This window comes from Lacerta agilis, chromosome 11 (assembly GCF_009819535.1).
Source record: "Lacerta agilis isolate rLacAgi1 chromosome 11, rLacAgi1.pri, whole genome shotgun sequence".
Classification (NCBI taxonomy): Eukaryota; Metazoa; Chordata; class Lepidosauria; order Squamata; family Lacertidae; genus Lacerta; species Lacerta agilis.
In genome coordinates this window covers 42873346-42897942 of record NC_046322.1, presented here as the reverse complement: position 1 = coordinate 42897942, position 24597 = coordinate 42873346, and the positions used below count along the sequence as shown (strand labels likewise).

The following is a 24597-nucleotide window of genomic DNA, read 5'->3' as shown; positions in this document are numbered from 1 at the left end:
AAGATGTGCCCCCCCTGTAATTTCCATAATAAGATCAAAACATCAAGAGAGTACCAGGTTGGGGTTGGGGGACTTGCAAAATTTTGGAATTGGATCCCGTCTAAGTTACAGTTTCCCATCAAAAGGAAAGGGACTTCTAATCGGACCCAAGTGGAACCAACTTTTAGGCTATAATCCTGACCCCACTTACCTGGGAGGAAGGCCCATTGAATTAAGTTGAGTAGACATGGTTAGGATTGCACTGCCAAGTGTGCCTCCTATCCTTAGACTCTAAACATAATTTCCGAAAAACTTTTGTGAAATGACATTAATCCATGGTGGTATGCCCAGGCTTTTGAGCTACACTGTGGATTCAGATGTTTCAAGTAGTCTTGGAGCCGTTTGTACGAGATGGGTGGAACTCTAGTCTAGCTACTTCTAAATATAAGTGCCTGGGGATTAGGATGTCCTATTGCCTATTCCTCCACAGCTCTTGCGTGTGTATAATGTACCAGCAATTTCGTTTCAATGGTTATATTTCTGCAGTCTAAAAATAGTAGGTTTTACAATTGCACATAAACTTCACTTTTGCTGTGTTGCCTCTGACGTTTGGTGGCGCTTTGGAATCTTAGTACATGAAATGTGGGGCCCCTTGCATGTTGATCTCAAACAGCACGTGCAGGCGCTGGAATGCCGTTGGGAGATCAAGAGTTCCCACAGTTTTCCTTCTAAAAAAGGCAACCGAGTTCTGCTGCAGCTGTTGACCTGATACCAAGTCTGCATTGGGTTCTTTTTATTTGCTTTCCCCTTTCTTTCCTCCTTGCCCTCTTGGCAGCTGCAACGGTTTCTGAAGCAAACAGGCAGTGAAGAAGCTCCCCACCCCCATATTAATTCTCTCTCTCTTGCTCACACACAGCAGAGGAATGAGGGACTGTGTGGCGTGACGAGTGAACAGTTTCAGAGAGGCCATGAATGCTTTACCAACGCCGAGCTCTTCAATGCTTGTCTAAGTTTGCTTTTAAATACCAGCACATTTAAAACATTTAAAAGTGTGTAGTATAGTTAATTTTTTTAAGCGTTTTAACAGTGGTGTGCCTTGTAAGTAGTTTTGTCCGCATTTAACATCGCCACCATTTCTCAACAGAAGAGCCAGTGTTTGATTTGGGTTAAAAACAACCTGGGTTCAAATGTCTGTGCAGCTGTGAAATTTGTTAGGTAACAGGCTGCAAGATGCGGCTTTGACTACCTTACTATTGAATTCCTAGGAGGAAAAGTCAGCTGCAAATAAAGTTAAGAGGTGCCTTCAGATGCCTAATGCAACTGCTGGAAGAAGTCCAGTGCATGGAATTCTTCTCTCTCAAAAGTGTCTTCTGAAAATGAGGCTCTTCACATTTTGAATCATAGAATTATAGAGTTGGAAGGGACCTTGAGGGTCATCTAGTCCAGTGTTTCCCAACCTTGGGTCTCCAACTGTTTTTGGACTACAATTCCCATCACCCCTGAGTCTGACCACTGGTCTTGCTAGCTAGCTGGGGATGATGGAGTTGTAGTCCGAAAACAGCTGGAGACCCAAACTCTGGTCTAGTCCAATTCACTGCAGTGCAGAAATATGGCATCCCTAACAGATGGCTATCCAACCTCTTCTTTAAAACTTCCAATGATGGGGGTGCCCACCACCACCTTCCAAGGGACTCCGTTCCACTGTCTTGACAGCTCTTACTGTCAAAAAGCTATTCCTGATGTTTAGTCGGAATCTTCTAAATTGAATCCATTGGTTCATGTCCTAACCTGCACAGCGGCAGAAAACAAGCTTGCCCCATCTTCCATGTGACAGACAGCCCTCATACTCTGGATAAAACAGGGAGGATATCACTTGGGATTCAAACGTCTGGATAAAGGTGTGGGAACCACTGCTGTAATCCAGGTGCACTTCACTCTGATCCATGTTTCACAACCAAGAAATTGCACTATTTTTTAACAGACTTGGCTACTTCACCTAACTAATCTGCATGTTGTGGGTGTGGGTGTTTGGTGCACCCATTGCTACTGGATTAAGTATATGGTTGAGAGAACTGTGATTGCCCCATCTGCCCAGCTCAAAATGCAACCCACATTCATTAAATAAAATAATCCTGTGTGGTTATTAGCCTTCAAGCACCTACCAATATGCAAATGTCTTAAATTGCTTGTGAAAGACATCAAAGCTATAGCTGTAGGAGAATTTCATTGCTTGCTGTGCTGCTCTCACATTTGCTCAAGATGCCCTTTGTTCCCAGGGCAATGTAGTAACTGTGATGCCCCAAGAGGCAGGAGAGGTGATCTTTATGGTAGTAGGTAGAGCCTGGGCATACCTGCTGGTCTCTCTTGTCAAGCTTTTTTCCTTGATAAAAGTGTCCTTGCTGTTTCGTTTCGCCTGAAGAGTCAATGATCGCTGGCCTTTTTCTATTTATAGAAGGTATTCAATTTCCTGAATAATTCTTCTCATCCTTTTCTGCATCTTGAATAATGCCATGGTGTCCTTTGAGAAGCAGGAGATTATGTAGCTGTCAAGTTCCTCTCCAAAACGAAGTAAATAACCTGTGTTGCTTCATGCAAGGGAAATATAAAGAGTCATAAAAATGGAGAAGGGGTGAATAAAAGCATTTGGGGGGGGGGTGTAAATCAAAGAAGGCCCAATAACATAACTCTTTGCTCACTGGAATTGTGTTTCAGTGGAGAAGTCCTAGGGTTTGATGTATTTCAAAGGAAAACTGATTATCTTCGAAAAGCAGCTGAGAGACCCTTCCTTGGCCCTGGGGCACAGCTAATTGCCCAGCAGGCCATTTCCCCTTCCTATTTCCATAAATCTTTGATACCATGTCTGTTTCTTCAGCACAATTAACATACTCAGCCAACACACAGCTAAAGCCAACTCCTGTTTTTAACCCTCAGTGCACCTGCATTTTTCTGACAGCAGCCTGATCCTATGCACATGTACTCAGGAGAAACTCCCACTTACTATTATTATTATTTATATGCTGCCCATCTGACTCGGTTACCCCAGCCACTCTGGGTGACTCCCAACAAAAAAATTAAAAACTCAATAAGCATGCATAGCGTTGCAGCTTCAGTTAACTTCATCTGCCAATAAAGGGTTTTTTCACCTCCGTTTTAATGCTGCTGTATGGTATGTCTAGCTATAGAGATGGGGGTTGCTGCTTATAAATATGTAACAGCACACTGAAAATTATGCATGAAATATTCATATTGGTCTACATATTTAACCCATATTTCTGACATGAACTCTTCTTGCATGGGCACGTGATAATGGGGGAAAGGGTTTTTCCATGGATGAATGCCAACGTGCTGAGAAGGTTAGCCATGTGAGAAATAGGGTTTAAATGCCAGAGGCTTGATGGCTTTTTCATTATTGTATATAGAACTTGCATTATTTTATATATAGATGCACGAAAGATCTTCCCAGTTAGTATTTTGGTGCCACATCATATACACATAGTTACAGGAGCTGCATTATAAATCACTAGGACATCAATGTGCATTTTTTCCATTGGTATCTCGGTTTCCATAAAAATGCCTGAATAACCATAAAATGTGCATTAAAAATAACCTTTGATGCACAACTAAGTGACTATGTCACTAAGCATTTCCCAACATTCTGGCCACACATATACTGTATAGGTTCTTCCACTGTGGACCCTGTGGTGAATGACGAACAAAACACTTTTCAAACTCCAAGCATATCTAAGATTGTTATTGTTCAGTCGTTCAGTCGTGTCCGACTCTTCGTGACCCCATGGACCAGAGCACGCCAGGCACGCCTATCCTTCACTGCCTCTCGCAGTTTGGCCAAACTCATGTTAGTAGCTTCAAGAACACTGTCCAACCATCTCATCCTCTGTCGCCCCCTTCTCCTTGTGCCCTCCATCTTTCCCAACATCAGGGTCTTTTCTAGGGAGTCTTCTCATGAGATGGCCAAAGTACTGGAGCCTCAACTTCAGGATCTGTCCTTCTAGTGAGCACTCAGGCCTGATTTCTTTTAAGAATGGATAGGTTTGATCTTCTTGCAGTCCATGGGACTCTCAAGAGTCTCCTCCAGCACCATAATTCAAAAGCATCAATTCTTCGGCGATCAGCCTTCTTTATGGTCCAGCTCTCACTTCCGTACATTACTACTGGGAAAACCATAGCTTTAACTATACGGACTTTTGTCGGCAAGGTGATGTCTCTGCTTTTTAAGATGCTGTCTAGGTTTGTCATTGCTTTTCTCCCAAGAAGCAGGCGTCTTCTAATTTCGTGACTGCTGTCACCATCTGCAGTGATCATGGAACCCAAGAAAGTGAAATCTCTCACTGCCTCCATTTATTCTCCTTCTATTTGCCAGGAGGTGATGGGACCAGTATATCTAAGATAATTCTCATTAATTATTTCTCTACACATTTCCTTTCCAGGAATTCCCTTCCCACAGAGGTGTGTCTGGCACCTTCATTATGTAGTTTTGACATTGTATGTTTGAAGCTGCACCTCTTTATCCTGGTCTTTGACATTTGAGATAAGTGTTTTCAGGACTCCTCCTGTTCCTTTGATTATAATTTCTTTAAACTTTTAAAATGTTGTATCCCACCCTGTGCTGACTGTTGAAGGGTGAGTGATTTATTTAACAACAACAACACTGAAACACCCCTTACTGTATGTTTTAAGTAATTGCACCAATGCCTTGAACTGTATGGCATCTGGTTGAGATATTGTGGGAAGATCCCAAACACATGGGCAAAAACACCAAACAACTACAGCTGCATTCAGGTGTGGGGTTTTTTGTGTTAGTTCTGCTGGTTATAATGCTAGCATATCTCTTCCAATTTCTAACGCTCCTTTTACACTGCAGTATGTGCTGCATTATGGGACTGTGGCTTTTTGATTGCTATACCGCCATGTCACACTAAAATGTAAAGAGTGGGAAAGAACTGTGTGCTGGGATACCAGCCCAAATTTTGCCACATGAAATTACAATGCAAAACTCCTGTCATTTTCTGAGTTAACAGGTTTGGAAACAGATTTATTTCTGGAAACAAAACATGTAATGAGCGCTAAACTTCCCCTAGATTTTCAGAAGTGGAAATTGTCAGGTAAGGAAACATCAGGAAAATTTAATAAAGCGCTGTCTGAATATAGCCTATGTGATCATTGCAATATGGCTTCAGATGCCACTGTTCCTATAACAGCACACCTCCATCTCCTACCAAAGGCTGAAATACCCAATGTAACAGTGGGAACACGGAAGGATCTAGCGGCCAATGAGGAAGGCCACAAGGACAGTTTTAGCCTTACCAACCAGAGGACTCCGCATTGCTGTCTTTATTTGTGTTTTCCTGTGGCTGCTGCCAGTCTCCATCAAAGGCCCTCTCTACAAAGCCACAGTAGTTTATGCAAAATTGATAAGTTACTAATGCGAATGCTCTTATGCTCTGAATGGCTCAGGCGCAGCAGCACAGAACGTTTCTCTTAATGCAGCTGGCAGAATAAAAAGCAAACCCATTTCTGCACTTGAGAGTGAAATGTAGCTGTGATTAGATTCATCTTTAAAATGCTTCACGCCGTTTGTTGTTTTAACAGAAGGCAATTCCTAAGTGCAAGAAGGTTGGTTGCACTGAGATACTTTACTGCTTTCTTTGATCCACTGTTGGATCCTTCTGTTGCCTGGCAATAACCTAATCCTGCACATAAGAGGACAATAAAAACATTTGCTACACCATTATAAATCTTCTGCTCTTGCTCATAGTGTTTGCCATATTTTGTATCCCACCCTTCCTCCAAAGAACTGGCGTGTTCATGAGGCTTTCCTCCAGAATACTGAATGATATTGTGGTTTGATGTACAGTCCTTAGCGTTCCCCTGTGTCATCTCAGGATATTTCTGGTCATAAGATCCAGTATGTTTTTTGATTACTGTTTTTCTGAAGATGCCCAAATGAGCTTTGAATATATTGTTATGAGTTGGTGGGGGTAGGCTGCATGCCTTGAGCCCACTTCTAATTCAGCATGAATTCAATTCCTGGAACAGCCAGGCTAGCTTCCTGGTGAGGTAATGGCCCTTTAAGTATGGGCCATTAAGGTAACAAAGGAAAGTGCCTTTGTGCCAGATGACAAAGTTAAAAAGACAAAGGCTGGAGTTGGGAGTTTTGAGTGATGTGAAATAGAAGCTGGAAGACTGCAGGCTGGGCAGCTGGGAGAAAAAGCCATGCCTGCTTTCTTCTTGACTCCAAGGTGGTGGCTATGGGAGAAGAATGACCCACTTGGGGTCTTGATGCTGTGAGCCCCTCCATTGTAGACTCAGTTGTATATATGTGTAAATAAACCATATATCATAAGGACACCAGAGATTCCACTGTGCCTCATTCTGAAGAAACATGAACCCTTGGATAAGCGCCTGGGACCCCTGGGATCCCTGGGATCTCACACCACTCGGAGATTGGGGTGGCGTGCAACAATATGAAGGATTCCAAGTACTCGTTTTGGTATATTTGGAATTAAAGCAACATAAAAGGGTTCCTTAGCTGCAGGAATATCTCCCTCCACCCTATTAGACATGCATTCATTCAGCTCAGATTTCATACTATGCCCATAAATGACTGGTTAATTTTAGGGGGTGTATTGTCTTTGAGTGTATCCTGAATAAAGGGGTGAATCGGGCAGAGCCTCACATCCTGATTGGGCTGTTGGCAAAGCAAGTTTGGGCAGGAGAGGAAACAAAAGCAAAGAAGAGGCAGCGCTGGAGTGCCAAAAGAGGGCAATTGGAGAGGAGGGACAGCCAGGATGGGCAAACTGCCCTGAAGATCTTTGCCTTGGGGCCAAGGCTTGTACAACCTGCAGCTGCTGCCCCCATTCTAATGCAGTTGAACATTAGAGATATTTGAAGATGGCTAGCATATCTCCTCTCACAGGTAGGTAGCCGTGTTGGTCTGCCATAGTCAAAACAAAATAAATAAAAAAAATTCCTTCCAGTAGCACCTTAGAGACCAACTAAGTGTATCTGAAGTAGTGTGCATGCACACGAAAGCTCATACCAAGAACAAACTTAGTTGGTCTCTAAGGTGCTACTGGAAGGAATTTTTTATTTTATATCTCCTCCCAGTCTCCTCTTTTCCAGGCTAAACATACCCAGCTCCTTCAACCGTTCCTCATAAGGCTTTGCTTCTAGACCCTTGATCATCTTGGTTGCCATCCTCTGCACACGTTCCAGCTTGTCAACCACCTTCCTAAATTGTGGTGCCCAGAACTGGACAGAGTATTCCCTGTGTGGTCCCACCGAGGCAGAATAGAGTGGTGCTATTACTTCCCTTGTTCTGGACACTATACTTCTGTTAATGCAGCCTAGAATATGATTATTTTAATCTTGAATCTTCTGTTTACTTTTTGTTGACTGTTTGACTGCGATGGCATCTTTTTATGCTGGGGTTGTTAAATCAATGAGGGAGTAGGCTAGAAATTTAACAAGCAAACAAATACTGTTGCCCAATATGCCTCTTGTGGCAACTTTGCCATGGGCCCCGCAAGAACTGTTGTAGGGAGAGGAAAGCAATTTGTCACAGGTCCAGCAGCTCTGACCACTGTCATAGGTTAGAATGAGGTGACAGGACTTTAGCAGAGGAAAGGCCCCGACCAGCCTTGGGGGGAGAGAGCTACATCGATCTGCTTTGCCATCTAGGTCCAAACACAATGAGTGGTATAAAGTTACCGCCTTTATGAATGTCTTTTCCTCTGTGTTGGTTGAGGACAGTTCTTCTTTCTCTCTGTGCTCATGTTGTTAATCTGGATCCTTCGTCACAAAAAAAAAAAACACAGAAGACAGTGTTGAAAAAAAGTACTGGAGATGTGCCGAGAGATTCAAACAGCAAGCTATTTAGCTAATGAATTATCTAATGGAAGTGCACAGTATCTCATAACAAATGAGCTTGATAGCTATTCATGCACTCAGTTTCCAGAGAAATAAAGGGTATATTGTGTCAGGGATAACCTGTACAATAGATCTGGAGTAATGTTACTACAGTAACCTTAACCACTGGAGCCTCTGAAAAGGGCCATTCTGCCATTCTAAAGTAACCTGTGGACACACTCCATGGATAGATTTAGTGAGGTTACATAATATGTTCGGGTCAGGTTTTCAGCTCCCAGTCTCTGAATAAGCTTATAGATACAGTGGTACTTTGGTTCCCAAACTTAACCCGTTTCGGAAGTCCATTCCAAAACCAAAGTGTTCTAAAACCAAGGCGTGCTTTCCCACAGATAGTAATGCAAAATTGATTAATCCATTCGAGACTTTTAAAAACAACCCCTAAAACAGCAATTTAACATAATTTTTACTATCTAATGAGACCATTGATCCATAAAATGAAAGCAATAATCAATGTACTGTACTATAAAATAAATAAGACAGTATTGGAGATGTTAATTTAATTTAAAAAAATCCTTACGTGCACTGATTATAGTCATTGTTTGGATGGGGGGGGGGGCTTTTATCCATTTCTGCAGTCACACAATCTGTAGCTGAACTGGGTTCCACAGAGTCACAAAAACGAAGTCACAAGTCACACTCATATGTCAGTCCCATAAAATGAAGAACAAGTCACAGTCAAAAAAATGAAAAAGCCACACAAACAAAAAATACAATTTTTTTAAACCAAAAACAAAAGCTCCAAATATCACCTCTGTGCTGCGTGGGTTCTCGGGACTTAAGTCAACAGACTCAACAGGAAGCCTGATTAGCAGTGGGGGACTCAATTTACAAACGGAACACACTCAACAGGAAGCGGAACGTGTTCCGCTTCCAAGGCAAAGTTCACAAACCAAACCTCCTACTTCTGGGTTTGCAGCGTTCTCTTTCCAAGTTGTTCATAAACTAAGCTGTTCTAAAACCAAGGTACCACTGTACTGCCAGAGGGAGACTCGCCAAGGTGGTAAGGGTCAATGCCCCTCTGAGAGGGAATTGTTCCATTTGGCCTTAAAGAGCTGGTCCAGGTAAAAACTGAGTTAACAAGGTCCTTTTTAAACTCCTTTGCATCGGGCAATTTCTGCCCATTCTCTTAAGGTGCTCAGTGGTTTAGTGGCATCCCAACTCTTTATTTCCTGCTCCCCCCGGATGACACAAATTATCTAGATTCATTGCTTTCAATCCAGTTTCAGGTCCAGTTATGGGACAGAGACAGCTCTTCCCACTGTGATGGGCACTGCACCAGGAACTACCGGTAGATTATGGGGAGTGCATCCCTCTTGGGTTTTCTTGGACCTCTTGGTGGCTTTTGATACCCATTGACCATGGTATCCTTCTGGACTGCATGGCTGGGATGGAAACCAGGTGGCACTGTTTTCTGTTGGTTTCAGATGGTTGTGCTGGGGAGCTTCTGGTTAACACCTCGGCTGTGGACCTGTGGTCTCCCACAGTTTCCACTCTCTCCTTCAAGACTTAACTTCCTGCAGCAGTTGAATGTAGATGTTATCTAGAGTTTGGAGCTGTCAGTATGCAGAGAAGAATCAACTTCAGTGAACAGTAACAGACTACATGAGAACAAATTAAAACTTAATTCAGACAAGATGGGCTACTTGAAGGATTTATTTATTTTGTATGAGCCTGCCCAGCTGTTTGTTGAGAACAGAAGTGCGTTTGTAGGGAATTTTGTTTATCTGCAAAACATTTGGGAGACAACATTAAAATTGTATATCACACCTGCAGTCTGACATGGCACATCCCTTCATTTGTTCTATGAGTCCATCACTTCTAAGCTCAGCCTTGGTGATGGTTCCTATGTCCCAGGCTTTTTAAAAAAGCAGATTACTTGCAGCAAAACCAATGATGACAAGTAACTGTATTATAGGATAAGCTTTTATGGACTCATACTCACTTTGTCAGATGCATGTGATCAGGTAGTCCATGAAAGCTTATGTCCCAATACATTTTCAGGTGCTACATCTGAAGAGGTGGGCTTAAGACAACAAAAGCTTAGACCACAATAAATGTGTTCGTCTTGAAGGTGCCATGGGACTCTTGTTATCAATACCAGTGTCTTTTACCAATCTAGTTATATTTTGCTTACATGATGAGTATTTGGTTCAGCTTTGCTCTTGACGCCTGAAAACTTCTGAGTGTTGCTAAAGTGCAAATAATAATAATAATAATAATAATAATAATAATAATGTATTACTTATACCCTGCCCATCTTGCCGGGCCTCCCCAGCCACTCTGGGTGGCTCCCAACAGAATATTAAAAACACGATAAAACATCAAACATTAAAAACTTTCCTAAACAGCGTTGCCTTCAGATGTCTTCTAAAAGTCAGATAGTTGTTTATTTCCTTGACATCTGATGGGAGGGCGTTGCACGGGGTGGGCGCCACTACCAAGAAGGCCCTCTGCCTGGTTTCCTGTAACCTCGCTTCTTCCATTGAGGGAACTGCCAGAAGGGCCTCGGAGCTGGACCTCAGTGTCCGGGCTGAACAATGGGGATGGAGACGCTCCTTCAGGTATACTGGGCTGAGGCCGTTTAGGGCCTTATTATTTACACAAACACCTCTGAATTCTAGTTCTGCAAATTTGCATGGTACTCCTTTAGATGCAAATATCTTTCAAATAAAACAAATACAATTTGATTTGCAAATCTGAAAAAGGGAAGAGAAAATTTCCTCAGGGACAGGGCACCTTTCAACATAACATTCAAATACAGCTGAAGTATTGATGTAAACCCCAAAACACAGTGGATTTGTGTGCTTAAAGGATAATATTATGAGGAGTCATCCTTACTGTGCAGTTCAAACATGTGTATCTGGAAATAAGCACCATTGTATACCATGGGGCCTTCTCATAAGGTAAGTGATCAGCCTCTTTGAGATATCCTTGGCTTAGTTCTACAGATTCCTCCTTATTAGCAAGGAATGCCCTCTGAATCAATACTAGCCATTCATGATAACTGAATGGCAAGTTGCACAAGGAGGAACATTTTTAGCTGCTCCACAGCTTCATGCTTTCTTCTCTAGGAGGGTCACTAAAGGCTGATCATGGGCATTTTCTAGTCACAGTCTTGATATCTAGGGAGTTCGTTTTTAAAAGTGAGCTACCCACTCTGGGCCTTTAATCCAAAATACCAACAACCTTGCAATTGCTTATTAGTTGCATGTATTTTGGGAGGATCAAAACACTCATTTATTGGAATGCATGGTTCATATAACCATCTGCTTGATATTGCTCGATACAGTGGCTCCTTTTCTTGTGGGTCATGTACAACTGATGTCATTTGCATGCTATTTGCATACTTCCTGCAAACCTGCATTCTAGAATGTTAACAGTCATATACAAACAACAAAACCAGTTCTGCATGTGGCAACATTTGTGTGCAACCTGAAGGTTGCAGGCAGGGAGCTAACCTATGCATCCATTTCAAGCAGCCACCATGAGCCTTACTGGTTATTATGGGTATCAGTCCTCACACACCTGTCATGTGCAGTGAAAACTAAGATGTCCTCCTGCTCTACTATAATCCTGTTCCTAGGACTGAAGCTGTAACTGAACAGATTAAAAATATAAATTAGGGCAGGGATGGGAACCTGCAGTCCTTCAGAAGTTTCTGGACTCCAGATCCCCTCATCTCTGACCTCTGGGTATGCTGGTTGCCGAAAATAGGAGCGGCTGTCTAACAACATCTGGAAGGTCGTGGGTTCCTCAACCTGCTTTATGGCATTGAGTTACAGTTATTCTATTATCTGTGTAATTCCAGCAGTGTTACATATATAAATCTGAGGCTGCAATTTTATGTGGGAAGAGGTCCCATCAGTGGGATTTGCTTCTGAGTAAACATGGGTAGGGTTGAGAGCTGTCTCCATTTTGCTGCAGCGCAGAGACAAAATCATTATACCCAGCAGCAGATAATTCTATAAAAGCCATTTGGTACAGTATGTGCGCCTTAAAAAAAAAAAAAAAGACAAACCACTTTCAGCTCCCAACCATTAAAAGATCTATCCAATCAATACAATGCTAGTTTGACTGCAGTTAAGTGCCTCGTCATTCATTGTGACCTTGTTGTTATTTACTGAATCCTGTCACAGAGCCAGCTTTTTTTGGGGGGGGGGTGTTGGGCAACTTGTGGCATGGTACCCCCGCTTCTGTGTCGGTGGGCTGTGGTGGGTAGCAGCACCATCATCACACACACACAGCGTGGCTGAGGACTGCATTTTCATTTCCTAGTGCCCCCGGCTGATGCTACACCAGGGAAATTGAACAGTGGGGAATTAAAATACCAGCTACGTTCAGCATTCTGGTGCTGCTCAGATCACTAGGCCGCAAACAAGAGGTGTGGGGGGCAGGACAGACATTAGCGGTGGGCCCTGTCAACTGCCCCGCTTGTCATCCTTAAATAGGCCTTGTCCATGTCCGAGGCTGCAGTCCTATGAACACCCCTTACCTGGGAGTAGGGTGGCCATACCCAAAGGGGCTTCTGCACCTTTAACAGCTGAGTCATGGAAGGCACCAGACCCTCCAAGAATTTACAGAAGCTGACCTGGTTTCTTGTTTTGATCCCAGAATGTCCCGCTTTTCCTTAAGAGGTCCCTATTTTCATTGGAGTGTATGGAGTTATGCAATGCACGCCCCCCCAGGTGAAAAGTAACTACTGTATAGATGACATCTGAAGGTAGCCCTGTATAGGGAAGTATTTTTTTTAATGTTTTAATATGTTTTTATATATGTTGGAAGCTGCCCAGATTGGGAGGGAGGATAATAAATAATAATAATAACAACAATAATAATCCCTTTTAAAATGTGTTTTTTTGGGGGGGGTTATTGTTTTTATTTTTATTTTGTGGTTTTATATCTTGATTTTGTTCTGTGAACTGCCCTGAGACCCCTGGGGGTATAGGGCGGTATATAAATTCAATAAATAATAATGGAATAGGACATCCCTATTTTCATCGGGGAAATGTTGGAGGGTATGGGGCTGTAGACCTATGCACATCCCTTACCTGGGAGTACAGTGGCCAGATCCAATGGGGCTTTTGCACCTTTAACAGCTGAGTCATAGAAGCCTCACCTGCCGAAATTCCCCGCTTTCTGAAGGCGCAGGAGCCTCTTCCGCCTCTGGGCTACGCTACCCTACCTGGAAGGAAGACCCGCAGACTTAAGAGTGAAAGTTGTTTAGGAGTAAACATGAATCGGATCGGGCCGTATTAGGTTCTATATAAAGGGAGGCCTATAGATGGGGTGCCCCGACCCTCCTTGCCGCCGCCCTCCGCTTGATTCCCGCTTGGCGAGCCCCCTGCCAGGCTCGCGGGGCAGCGAAAAGGATCCATCATCTCGTCGCCTCGAGGCGGAGCTTAAATATCCCGAGATAAGAGGAGTTCAGCTTATGAAAATTTCACATCCCTCCAGCCTCTCATGTGTTCCTTCTTTCCGTTAGCTCAGCCTTGACCGGCTCGCAAATAGAATCAATTAAGGCAACGGCGTCTGGTTTCCCTCTGAGCGCCCAGGGCGCTCGCTCGCTCGCTTCCGACGGCGGGGTGGGTGGGAAGGAGAGAAAGAAAAAGAAAAAAAGGAAGGAAGGAAGAAAGCCCTGCCAAGTGAAAGTGACGCTGCTTCGTCCAAGGAGCCTGACTATAATATTTATTTTTGTGTTGGGGAAGGACGTCGGGGTTGTTTCCTAGTCGCCTCCTCGTTTCTTTCATTGACGATGTCCGAGCCAGAGGAAGGGAGTGAGTTTGGCTACATAGTGGACCTGCTAGAAAAAGGCAAGGTAAGGCGACGAAACGGGGAACCCCGATTCCTCTTCTTTCCGAGTCGGGAACCTTGCAGTCACTCCCCCTTGCAAAGGCGTGGCTGGGCGCACGCGTTTGTTGTTGCTCCGGCCGGGATCTAGCGCAATTGTTTATTTTCTTCCAGTTTGCAATGTGCAGCGGGAGCGGGAGGGTTTGCCGAGTTGTTCCTGCTTGTATTTCCCCCACTCGAGGCTGGGAATATAACCCGAGAGGAGGGAGGGCGGTCTGCCTGGGTGCAAAAGACCGACTTGTTCCTCGTTGCTTTTGTCTCTCGGAAAACCTCCCGGGCTGCAAGCGGGCGATTTGCATTTGCAAGGGGCTGGCAGTGGGCGGCGGCACCGGGCGGGCGTGGCAGGCGAAAGGGGAGGGCGGCCGGTCCCGTGCAAAGCGAGGGGAACACGCGAGGCCGCGCTGCTCCCTGGGGCAACAGGTTGGGCGCTGCCAAGGAATCGATAAGCCGCCAGGCTGCTGCCAAGCCCCGGCTCGTCTCCCTGCTGCGCCCCGCTCGGCCCTGCCGGGGACTAGACCCGCGGCGGCAGCCGGTGGAGTCATGAAAGCCAAGGGAAAGGATCTGGCCAGTTGAGTTCCCGGCCTATAGTATGGATATATTTGCATAAAATAACCTGGCTGGCGGATATATGCACGCACCAGGAGCAATTTAAGTTTGTGGTGGTGGTGGGAGAGCTTTGCTAATCTGTTGGAGCGGTGGTCTTGTGGCACTTGCTGAAGCCTTTTGGCCCACCACGGAATTTATTCCATGAGAAAAGGTGTTCCGTCTTTTAATGCAGCCTTCCCCGACGTGGCGCCCTCCAGAGGCATTTACACATTTGTCGACTAACCACCCCGTTTTCCATTGCGTTTTTTTAATTCTCCCCCTTTTCTGCACCCTATCTTATATCTCATATACCATAACAACAATGCTATAATCTTCTGTTGCTTAGAGTTCAAATCCTGCTCGCGAGTTCATCATATTATTAGAGTATTTAAGTAGTCTGGAAAAAAGGCTTCCATTCTTCCACCAAACAGTCATCGTTAGGGTCTCTTATTTTGGCTGTTAACTTTGCCAATTCCGAATAGTCCATAGGCTATAATTCTCAACATTCTTGGCCGTTTGGCCATGCCAACAGATTGATGGGATTTGTAGTGCAAAATATATGGGGGGGCACTGGTTGGGGAAGGCTGCTTTAAAGTATACCAGACTGTTATATCCAGAGCCAGCTCAAGACATTTTGTAGGCAAAGTGCCCAATGCTGCCCCTGCCCCCACAATGCCCCCCATGCAGCAGATATGGGCCCCCTCTCCCACCAGCCTGGTCGCTGCAACTGTACCCTCACCTGTGGATGCAGTGATGAGAGTGAAGCCCTGCTGGGGTGGCAGTGGTGCAATGGCAAGGGTTGGATCCACTGCCTGAGGCAGAAGACTTCAACTCACCTCGTGCATGGGTCGCCCCTGGTTATATCCACCAGGTGGCCTTGGGAAAGACCTGCATTGCCCATCAGTGTGGAGGCTGTCACTGATGGAGGGCCCCCCCCCCAATGATTTTTTTTTAATGCGCATGCTCAATCTGGCTGCCATGGGTGGGAAGATCGGGAGGTGGAGACAACTTGAAAAGCGGATAAGAACATAATATAATTGAACAGTTAGGTTGTTGCCAACTCACAGGGTTAGTATGGACCCCGCATCCCTCTTGGGCTTGCTTAACAGAAGGTTGGCGGTTCAAATCCGCACAACGGGGCAAGCTCCTGTTGCTCTGTCCCAGCTCCTGCCAAACTAGCAGTTCAAAAGCACACCTGTGCAAGTAGATAAATAGGTATCGCTGTGGTGGGAAGGTAAACGGCGTTTCTGTGTGTTCTGGTTTCCGTCAAGGTGTCCTGTTGCACCAGAAGCAGTTTAGTCATGCTGGCCACATGACCCGGAAAGCAGCCTGTGGACTAATGCCGGCTCCCTCGGCCTGAACGTGAGATGAGCGCTGCAAACCCATAGTCACCTTTGACTGGACTTAACCGTCCAGGGGTCCTTTGCCTTTTTTTTTTTTTTACAGAGGTATAGACTGGGGTTAACAGAGAAAAGCAGACCACTTTGATCTATCTGCGAGACAGAGATCTGGGTGCCAGTTCTGCTGTCTTGTAAACTGGGAGGGCTTTTGTCTGATGAAAGGGTCAAAGAAGGTGGATGCCATCTCAGAGTCTTGGTTTCTGATATTTTTCCCCCAGCACCCTAGAATACTCTCATCTGAGAGGGTGATGGTGGTGGACGCAGGAGCAATTACTGGATAAGTTTTGGAGTGGGAGCGGCCTACCTTTCAGTATGGTTGTTGTGCAAAGAAAGTTTCAAGCAGGCTCTCGTAGCTTTCCGCTTCCATTACTGGGGCTATTGGGGTGTTAGCTACTGCAGAGTTTCTTCACCTTCCCTGCTAGTCAGAGCCTGTTCTGTGCTTTTCATGCATTCAAGGGGAATTTCTCTGTTTGGAGGGACTGGACTGTTAAAAGTGACACATCAGCATGAGGCAGACTTGCGCTACTAGGCAAAGGAAGATCCCACTAGCTGCTTTCTCCTGGGCCCATACAGTCTTACCTCTGGTTACGTTCGCTGTGGGTTTCGTTCGGCATGGGTTACGAACACACCGAACCCGGAAGTACTGGAACGGGTTACTTCCGGGTTTCGGCGCACATGCGCAGAAGTGCGAAATGGTGCTTTGTGCATGCACAGAAGCGCTGAAACGCGCCGCGCACATGCGCAGATGCTGTGCTTCAGGTTGCGCTCTGCTCATGTTGCGAATGGGCCTCCGGAACGGTTCCCGTTCGCAACCAGAGGTACCATTGTACTTATTTCCTCTGTTCTAAAGTGTTGATGGTGACTGCTGGGATTAAATTAGAATTAAGCAGGAATAGATGTAGTTTATCAGAACAAGTTGATTTGAACATGTCTGGGGTGGAGGTTGAGAGAGAATATTCTTTACCCTGATGCAAGCATTTTAAAATAAATCTTAGCAGGCTGAATTCTGATTAGGTTAGGATGAGAAATTGGAACTCTTTTGCTCCGTAATTTGATTACTGCAAACTCAAGGCCCATGCTAACAGCTTTTGGCAAAGGGGCAAAGCTAAGCAAGGAGGAGTCTGTATTTGATCACAGAACCAGACTTGGAAGGGACTCATCTAGCCACCCCCACCCCCGCAATGCAGGAATATGCAGCTGTTCCTTACGGGGATCAAACCTGCAACCTTGGCATTATCTGCACTATGCTAACCAATTGAGCTATCCAGCTGTATTGTGTGTGCTCCTTTTTTAATCTGACTGGCTGTGTTTACTTCAAGACACTCTTAAGACAGCACAGATTGCAGGGTTTGGAAATGCTCCCTCTCGATAATTTCCATGTTCCTTATAAACCATGGAGATGAGCACCTGACAAATGCATCCTTCCAACGAATTACAGTGGAACCCCGGGTTACGCATGTTATCTGTTACGGGTCGCGGTGCGTAACGCGGGCGTGCATGTCCCGCACGGAAACCCCCCGGAAAAAACGGAAGTAGCGCTATTTGAGCGCTTCTGCGCATGCGCGAACTGCGCAGAACGCTTCTGCGCATCCGGGGAGCGTGCGTGCTCTGGAAACACTTCCGGGGTGCGGGCGTTCGCAACTCGAACGTGCGCAACCCGGGGTGTGTGCAACCCGGGGTTCCACAGTATATCTTGCAGGTATAAGCACCAGCGGGGTGGGATTACCCATGGCTCCTTGTTGCAGGTGCATGCAGTGGCAAATGTGTGTTTTGTATTGCAGGTAAGGTAAAAGGTAAAGGACCTTTGGATGGTTAAGTCCAGTCAAAGGCAAAACAAAAAACAAAAACAAGTCAAAGTACAGTGGTACCTTGGTTTGCATACGACTTGGTTTGCATATGTTTTGGATTACCAATACATCAAACCCGGTTTGCAATCTTTTTTTGGATTACAACCTTTTTTTGGGGGGGGGGGATTACGAACAATTTTTTTGGGGAGGCCCCATTTGCGAAAGCACGCCTTGGGTTACAACCAGGGGCGTTTCTAGCTCCTTGGCTGCCCGGGGCGGAAAGCCAAGAGGCACCCCTGGGGGCGGGGCATCGTGGTGTGTGCATGCGTCATGACGTCATGACACATGCACAGCGCGACGCCCCGCCCCCAGGGATGCCGGGTGGCGGCTCCTGCCTCCGCGGAGGGAAAAAGGGAAGCTTTTTTCGGTGCGAGGAGCGGGCGTCACACTTGTCGCTGGCATGACACCCCCTCCTCGCTGACCCACCCCTCACGCAGAAAAAAAGCCACTGGAAGGGGGAAAAGGCAGCATGCTCCCATTCAGGGGCCCGCCGGGCGGGGTGGGGTAGGGAGGCGGTGGCCAAAGTGTCACCCCCCTCCCCTGGAACCTAGGGCGGCCCCCCTCCCCCTTGCTCCGCCCCTGGTTACAACCTGTTTGGGTTTACAAATGGACCTCCGGAACGGATTATGGTTGTAAACCAAGGTACCACTGTATTGCATAACACGGGTTGCCACCCTTTGGGGGCAAATTTGTATAAAGCTACAAGTGAGGCACTCAAACTATATCATTGTTCTTCCTGTGTGTGGCAATTATTCTGTCCATGATGTTTCTTCCTGTCCTTGTAAAATGTTATGTTTATCTTTTCCTGGTTGTTGCTGTTCTCCATCGTGCCTTGGGCGGAGCTAATATCGGGCACAACAAACATGATACATCTCTCCTGCATCCCAACTGTAACACCCACACACCCCAAATTACCTTCTGTGCCGCAATGAGGCTTGAAGAAAAGTCTTCTGTATGCTACGGAAGGCTTCTTTCAAGTGTAATTTCAGCAGGAGGGCAGGATGTGACCCTCAGGGTGCTTGGGAGGGACACATACATGCTCACAAGCAGCATGTTGATGACCCATAGCACAATCTGTGAAGCACCCTTGAGACAATACCATTTATTGAGCAAGATTATGTTTACAAAGTTTCTGCTGATAAAGATGACTCTGCTCGAAACCCTATCAGTCCTAACGCTTCCCTGAACACAACTTGATTTCCACAGAATCGTTATGAGGTAAGGGGTGTGTTGGGCACAGCAGAAACGCTGTTGACTTAAAACTTTTCTGGCTGGCTAAATTTTCTGTTATTTTCATGCCTACAAATTGGTCTTAGCCTGCGGAGGAGTTGTGTATAAATTTTGTTAGTGCTTACCACTCCCAATGGAAGTTAATTAAGGCTATCATGAGGATTAGTGTATGCATAAGCAATAGTCCCATGTTGCTAAGTGACACTCCTAAAAATAATTTCTCATTCTGTGGCAACAGATAGGGAATATGCTAGGGAAAAGTTGTCATCTTTCAGGAAATGATTTAGGACTTGTAAATGGAGCTCAGGGGGGAAACTGGTGGTTTTTGCATCTTCTTCACACTCTGAAAACCAAACTCCTCCTAGTGTGATATCACTTGTTATAGTAACTTGGGTCTTCTCTCTTCCCTGCTTCACAAAGTGTGCAACCAGCAGCCCATAAAACCTGGGGGAATTGAAGTTGCTTTCAATACTTTGCCCCTGACTCTGTTCTTGCTCCTATTGCTTGGCCAGCGAAAGGGCTCAACCTGTGGCCTATTATCCCTATTAACTCCTTTTAACCCTGACCATTGGCTATACTGGTGTGGCTGATGGAACTTGGGAGTCGAGCAACATCTCTAGGGCCCACATTTCTTGTTGAGGCTCAACCACCTCCATTGGGGTTCTCCATCATTCCTAAAGGGTGTGTTCATCCTATGAGGGCATTTTGTGCCCTCTTCTACACTAGTTCTGCTGTCTCTAGTGATGCGTAGGTGTCCTAGCGATAGGACTGGCCTTGGTGCCATGGTGTGTGGTCAGTGGACTAGGGGGACTAGGCTAGTCTCCTAAATGCTCCTGGTAAATTAGAGTATTAAAGCATTAAAGCTTGGTGCCTCCTTCCCAAAGTCTGGGAAACTTCTGCCCAGCTTAGCAAGGCAGGCGCGATGCTTATGCACATAGCATAAGGACATTGTGAGTGACGTCAGCTTCCCCCCCCCCCACCGCCCCCATAAGCTGGTTCCTCTGGCCCTAACTGTCCCCCTACGCCACTGCTGGTGAGAATGTGAAAAATGGCAGCACTACATCCCAGCCTAGAAAGTGGTTGAAGCACTTCTCCCTGCCCAGATTAATGAACAAAGTCCATTGGTAATTGTTTGGTAATTGCTCCTTTAGCAATTAATTTTTTAAAAATGAAGTTTGTGGGGGGGGGGAGTCCTTTGAACATCCTCTTAAATTGCCAAATTAAACATGCCTCAACTGCACAAATTCATGTAAAAGAGGCAGCAAAGCAGCAGGAGAGACTGACTGTAACTAAATGGGAATGAAGCTCTCAGCTAAAATAACCAAAGTGATTTCATTTCAAGGTAGCATAATGATATTGCTGGCTGTAATTTCTTTGATGTTTGTGTGCGCTGTTACAACCTGGCTCTGTATATCCTGTCATCTCTATGTGCCGCTCTGAGTTGTCTGTCCATTGTCTAAAAGACTGGGCTTTTGGATCAAGGGGTTGTAAGAGGTGGGTTCCCCAAACTTGGGTCTCCAGCTGTTTTTGGATTGCTATCCCATTGTCCCAGACCACTGGTCCTGCTGGAGTCCAAAAACAGCTGGATACCCAAGTTTGGGAAACCCTGCTGTAGAGAAACTAAGACACAAAATAAAAGACAAGCAAGGTCATGCTTCATGTTGCAGAGAATGTCTCTGATCGGCAGCTGCTTTGAAGCCTTAGTTTTTTGATGCTATGTTTTTTGTGGCTATGAGGGCTAAGGGAGAAACCACTTCCTCAGCTTATTCATAAAGTATACTTGCAGGGGAAAAAAGTTTGCTTGTCTGGAATGTTGCTTAAAATTAATGCTGCTCGTTGTGTTGCAGCAGGAGTTTAAAATGCACACCATATGATATGCATTGTCTTGTGGAATGACAGCCAGCTCATATTCCGGTGCACTTCAGGATAGAGAGCAAAAGAAATGTTTTGCATAATGTTACCAGCAAAAATGCAGCATATTTCCATTATTATTATTATTATTAGTATTATTATTATTTGGTAACTAATATTTTTAGGATCATAACTTCCCTACACCCCCAAGAAAATTCTGTACATTTCTGCAGGAGAGAGAAGTTGCTTCCAAGTTTTCCATATCAAGACTGGGCATGGGCTGATGGGGTTATGATTCAGGAAGTAAAACTCTTGACAGAATATTTTATTTAGGGCATGTGTTAATCACAAGCCTAACTCTATCCAATAGGAACCAGAAACAACAGTAGCAGAGAAGCTGAAAAAAGTTGTTTCGAATACAGGAAGCTTGGTTAAGGCTTCTGGGCTATAACAGCTTCCCCAGTATAATGCAATCAATTTAAATATTTTTAGCGAATGTATTGTGAAATGTTGATTCCAAATTATTTTAGTAACTTCATATTAGAGAAATATGATATATTCTAAAATACCTGTGAGGTTTTGTGAGGTTCTTGAACAAGCAAGGGGTAATAAACAAAAGAACATAGTAAACTGGCTACAAATAGAAATGATGTTTACTCCCAATTCTCTGATGTCATTTATATTAATATTTCAAAATCCAGCTGAATACAGTATATGAATGCAGAATCTCTTCCTGAGTGAAAGTCAGAGATGCAACATAGAGATTTCCCCCCTTCAGACGTACGTCAAAATGGAAAGTCTATTTATCAAAGGAATTTTAAATAATTTCTTGCTTACTCTTTGTGACAATTTAATAGATCCAAATAAATACATTGCCTGACAGTGGATCTTGGATTAACCCCCCTCATGAACCAATGCAGCTACCTTTGCTTATTGTTCCTGTAAATAATTAAGTTATAGATACAGCTCCCTTCAAGAACTTTGCAAGAATCCCTTTTCCCCTCAAATGGCTAGTGAGTGCCCTGAGACTTTTGAGTAAAGATGGACAGATTGTGCTGTCTGTGTGTCTTCTGCCCTGGATGCAGTGTGTATTCTGTGGTTTCCTGTGTCTTCTTACGCTAGGCCTCCCTTCCCCCGAGAGAGAGAAATGCTGCTCTTAATGTAATCATTTCAACAGAACACTCAGTGTATGTCTCCAGGACCTTTGTGGAATCAGAATTGCTTTGTCGAATCCCAATAGAAATTAGATGTGTGTGTCCAGGGTGGGGGTGGGAGCTGAACTTTAGCCTGCAATTCTGTATATCTATGCTTACCTCTGAGTAAGCCCCATGGACCTCAGAGGGGCTTGTTTCTCTTTGTAGTATTGCACTATTCATTGTATTCTTAAAGCTTTTGCCGGATTGTACTGACCTCACTGCTTTTACAGCTGCTGCTCTGATATTTTGTATTATTTTGGGTTCTTTTAATTGTACAGTGGTACGTTGATTCTCGAACTTAATCTGTTCTGGGAGACTGTTCAACTCCCAGAACGGTTCGAAAGCCAAGGTGCAGCTTCCGATTGGCAGCAGGAGCTTCCTGCACTCAACTGGAAGCCGTGGAAAGCCGCATTGTACGTTCGGCTTCCGAAAAAACGTTTGCAGACCTGAACACTCACTTCCAGGTTTGCCGCGTTCGGGAGCGGATTTGTTCGGGGGCCAAGCCATTCAGTTACCAAGATACCACTGTACTTGTTCAGCTATTTTAAATTATACATCTTCCTGGGAGCCTTGTGCTAAAAGGTGGTGTTATTTATTCCTACATAACAGTCAGAAGTCACCTGGTGTGGACTGGAAGATCAACCTGCTGATTAAAACCCCAACTTGGTTTCAAATATGACACTAAACAATAGACAATAGAAATATTCTGTCAAAATGCAACCCAAGGATGGTGCCTTTGTTCTTAGGTAGGTTTTGTAGATGCTTTGTTCTCCTGGAGCAAAACAAGATAATTGACTATCTAGCGCATCTGAGAACAAGAAAAGAATTTGTAACTACTTGGTTTGTGCTTAGTCTTTCTGCTGAGATAATAGCGGATTGCCAAACTTTTCAAGGTATTATATTACAAGTAGCTTTGAAATTTAAATTATATTACAGCTGAAACAGTTAAGAAGAGCAGAGAGAGACTTACATAATAGCCTTGGTCCCAGGCGGTTTAAAATGTGCTTCTGTTACCTATGAAAGTAAAATGACCTTTAATTCATTGCAGTTTTAATCTGCGTAGTAGAGTAAGATAATTGAACTCCTGGTTTGAAAGCTCCTTAAATCCAAAACAAACAAACAAACATATCAACAGGTTAATCCCTTTGATCTGTTAGTGACAGGACTGAGCAAGCAGTTTTTTCACAAAGGAGTCTTGACAATAACAAAAGTTGGGAGGGACCGCAAAAAAATCTGCCAGTTTTATAATGAATCTACTTTGTGCCTGTCTGTGTGCGTGCAAAATCAGCTATTGTTGCCTTGTGGTCAGTGAATAGATAGATACTGGTTGTGTTAGTCTCAAGCAGCCTTTGTACACCCACCCACCCACCCTGCAGTCTAAGAAAGACTTGTTTTTAATGTTCCCTAACAATTGAGCAATGATTCTATATCAATTAATTGTTGCTGTTGACCTTGAATATTATTGGTAGCACAGCAAAGACTGATAGGGCAGCATATGGTGGTATCTATGGGTACTACTTATGTACTATGAAATAATCCCACTGGAATACTCTGGCTATTGGAATACTCTAGCATTCTCAAACTTCTTGCAAGTTTACAAGTACTGTAACACTATATATGCACTGGATTTTTTTGGGAATGGGCTGCTTGTTTTTCTTGAAATTAGCCATAAACTATAATTCATTTTTGCATATGAAAGATTAAAACTTCGAGGCTTAATGTGGAAAGTCTCCCCCCACCCTCTTCAGCCCCCTCCCCCATTATTTTGAAGCAGTGGTGACTAATTTCATTCTTCTGAGACTGAACATGTCTCTGGAGCCAGTAATATTTTTAGTTCATCTCTTTATATGTATGTAAACTTTCAAAAACAAACACAGTGCTGGGCAGGGAGCTTTGCCAAACAGACAAAATGTTAATAAGAAAGTTGAAGTGCTTTTTTGCAGTGTGGAAAATATATTTTAAAAAAACTACGCTGTCTCTTGCGACCCTAAACAATGTATTTTTTAAAAAAATCATGCTTCTGTGGTTTGGGTAGGAATCGCAAAGCAATGGTGGAATCAAGTTCCCCTACAAACTTAAATACTTCACGGAGCAGACCCTGATCGAACGGGGCAAGGGGGAGCAGTTGCCTCAGGCGGCAGGTTGGGGGCGGCAGCAAAACAGCATCCTGTTCTAATAGGCAGAACCCAGCTGGAATGTCGCTGAGCGTGTATTGCGGCCCAATGGTGCGCCACGCTCCCACGCTGCAGTCCTCCTTCACTTTCTTGCTGAAGCAGCAGGAACGTAAAGGGGAAGTGAGAGGGTGGCTGGTGCTTAAAAGTGGTGGGCTGCCCTCTGCCATGCTGAGGATGCCAGGCATACAGCCTTTAATGTCTGCCATGCACAAGGTAGCCGCCCTTTCTACCACCTGGGTCACACACCTGTCCCTCCCAGCATCTGTCCTGTCAGGATTCCCACAAGCTCAACTGCCTTGCCCTGTTCTGATCTGTGAAAAATGCAAAAACAATGAAGGCGAGAAAGTGTTTCTGCCCTTTGCCCACCCCACGCTGCAGTTTCTTTTTTCTTTTTAAAATAAATAATCTTTATTTCAAAATATTTTAAAAGAATACATTCATACACAAATATACAACAAAGAAAATGCAAATCATACAATACAAACACAATCACAAAAAAGCCAATAACCCCCCCCAAAAACAACAAAATAAAAATGAA

At 44.6% G+C, this 24597-nt stretch overlaps 1 protein-coding gene across 2 annotated transcripts in view; it reads left to right on the top strand.

Moving 5' to 3' along the window:
- Positions 1-13615: 13615 nt before the first annotated feature.
- The window catches only part of TRIM36 (tripartite motif containing 36), a 70110-nt gene continuing 59128 nt past the window's right edge, over positions 13616-24597 (top strand). Inside the window, exon 1 of one of the 2 annotated variants that reach the window (XM_033163705.1) lies at positions 13616-13744. In XM_033163705.1, the coding sequence (XP_033019596.1) occupies positions 13682-13744 (63 nt within the window). In that variant the 5' untranslated portion in view covers positions 13616-13681. The remainder of the gene's footprint in view (positions 13745-24597) is intronic. The other variant, XM_033163708.1, reaches the window with a different exon arrangement.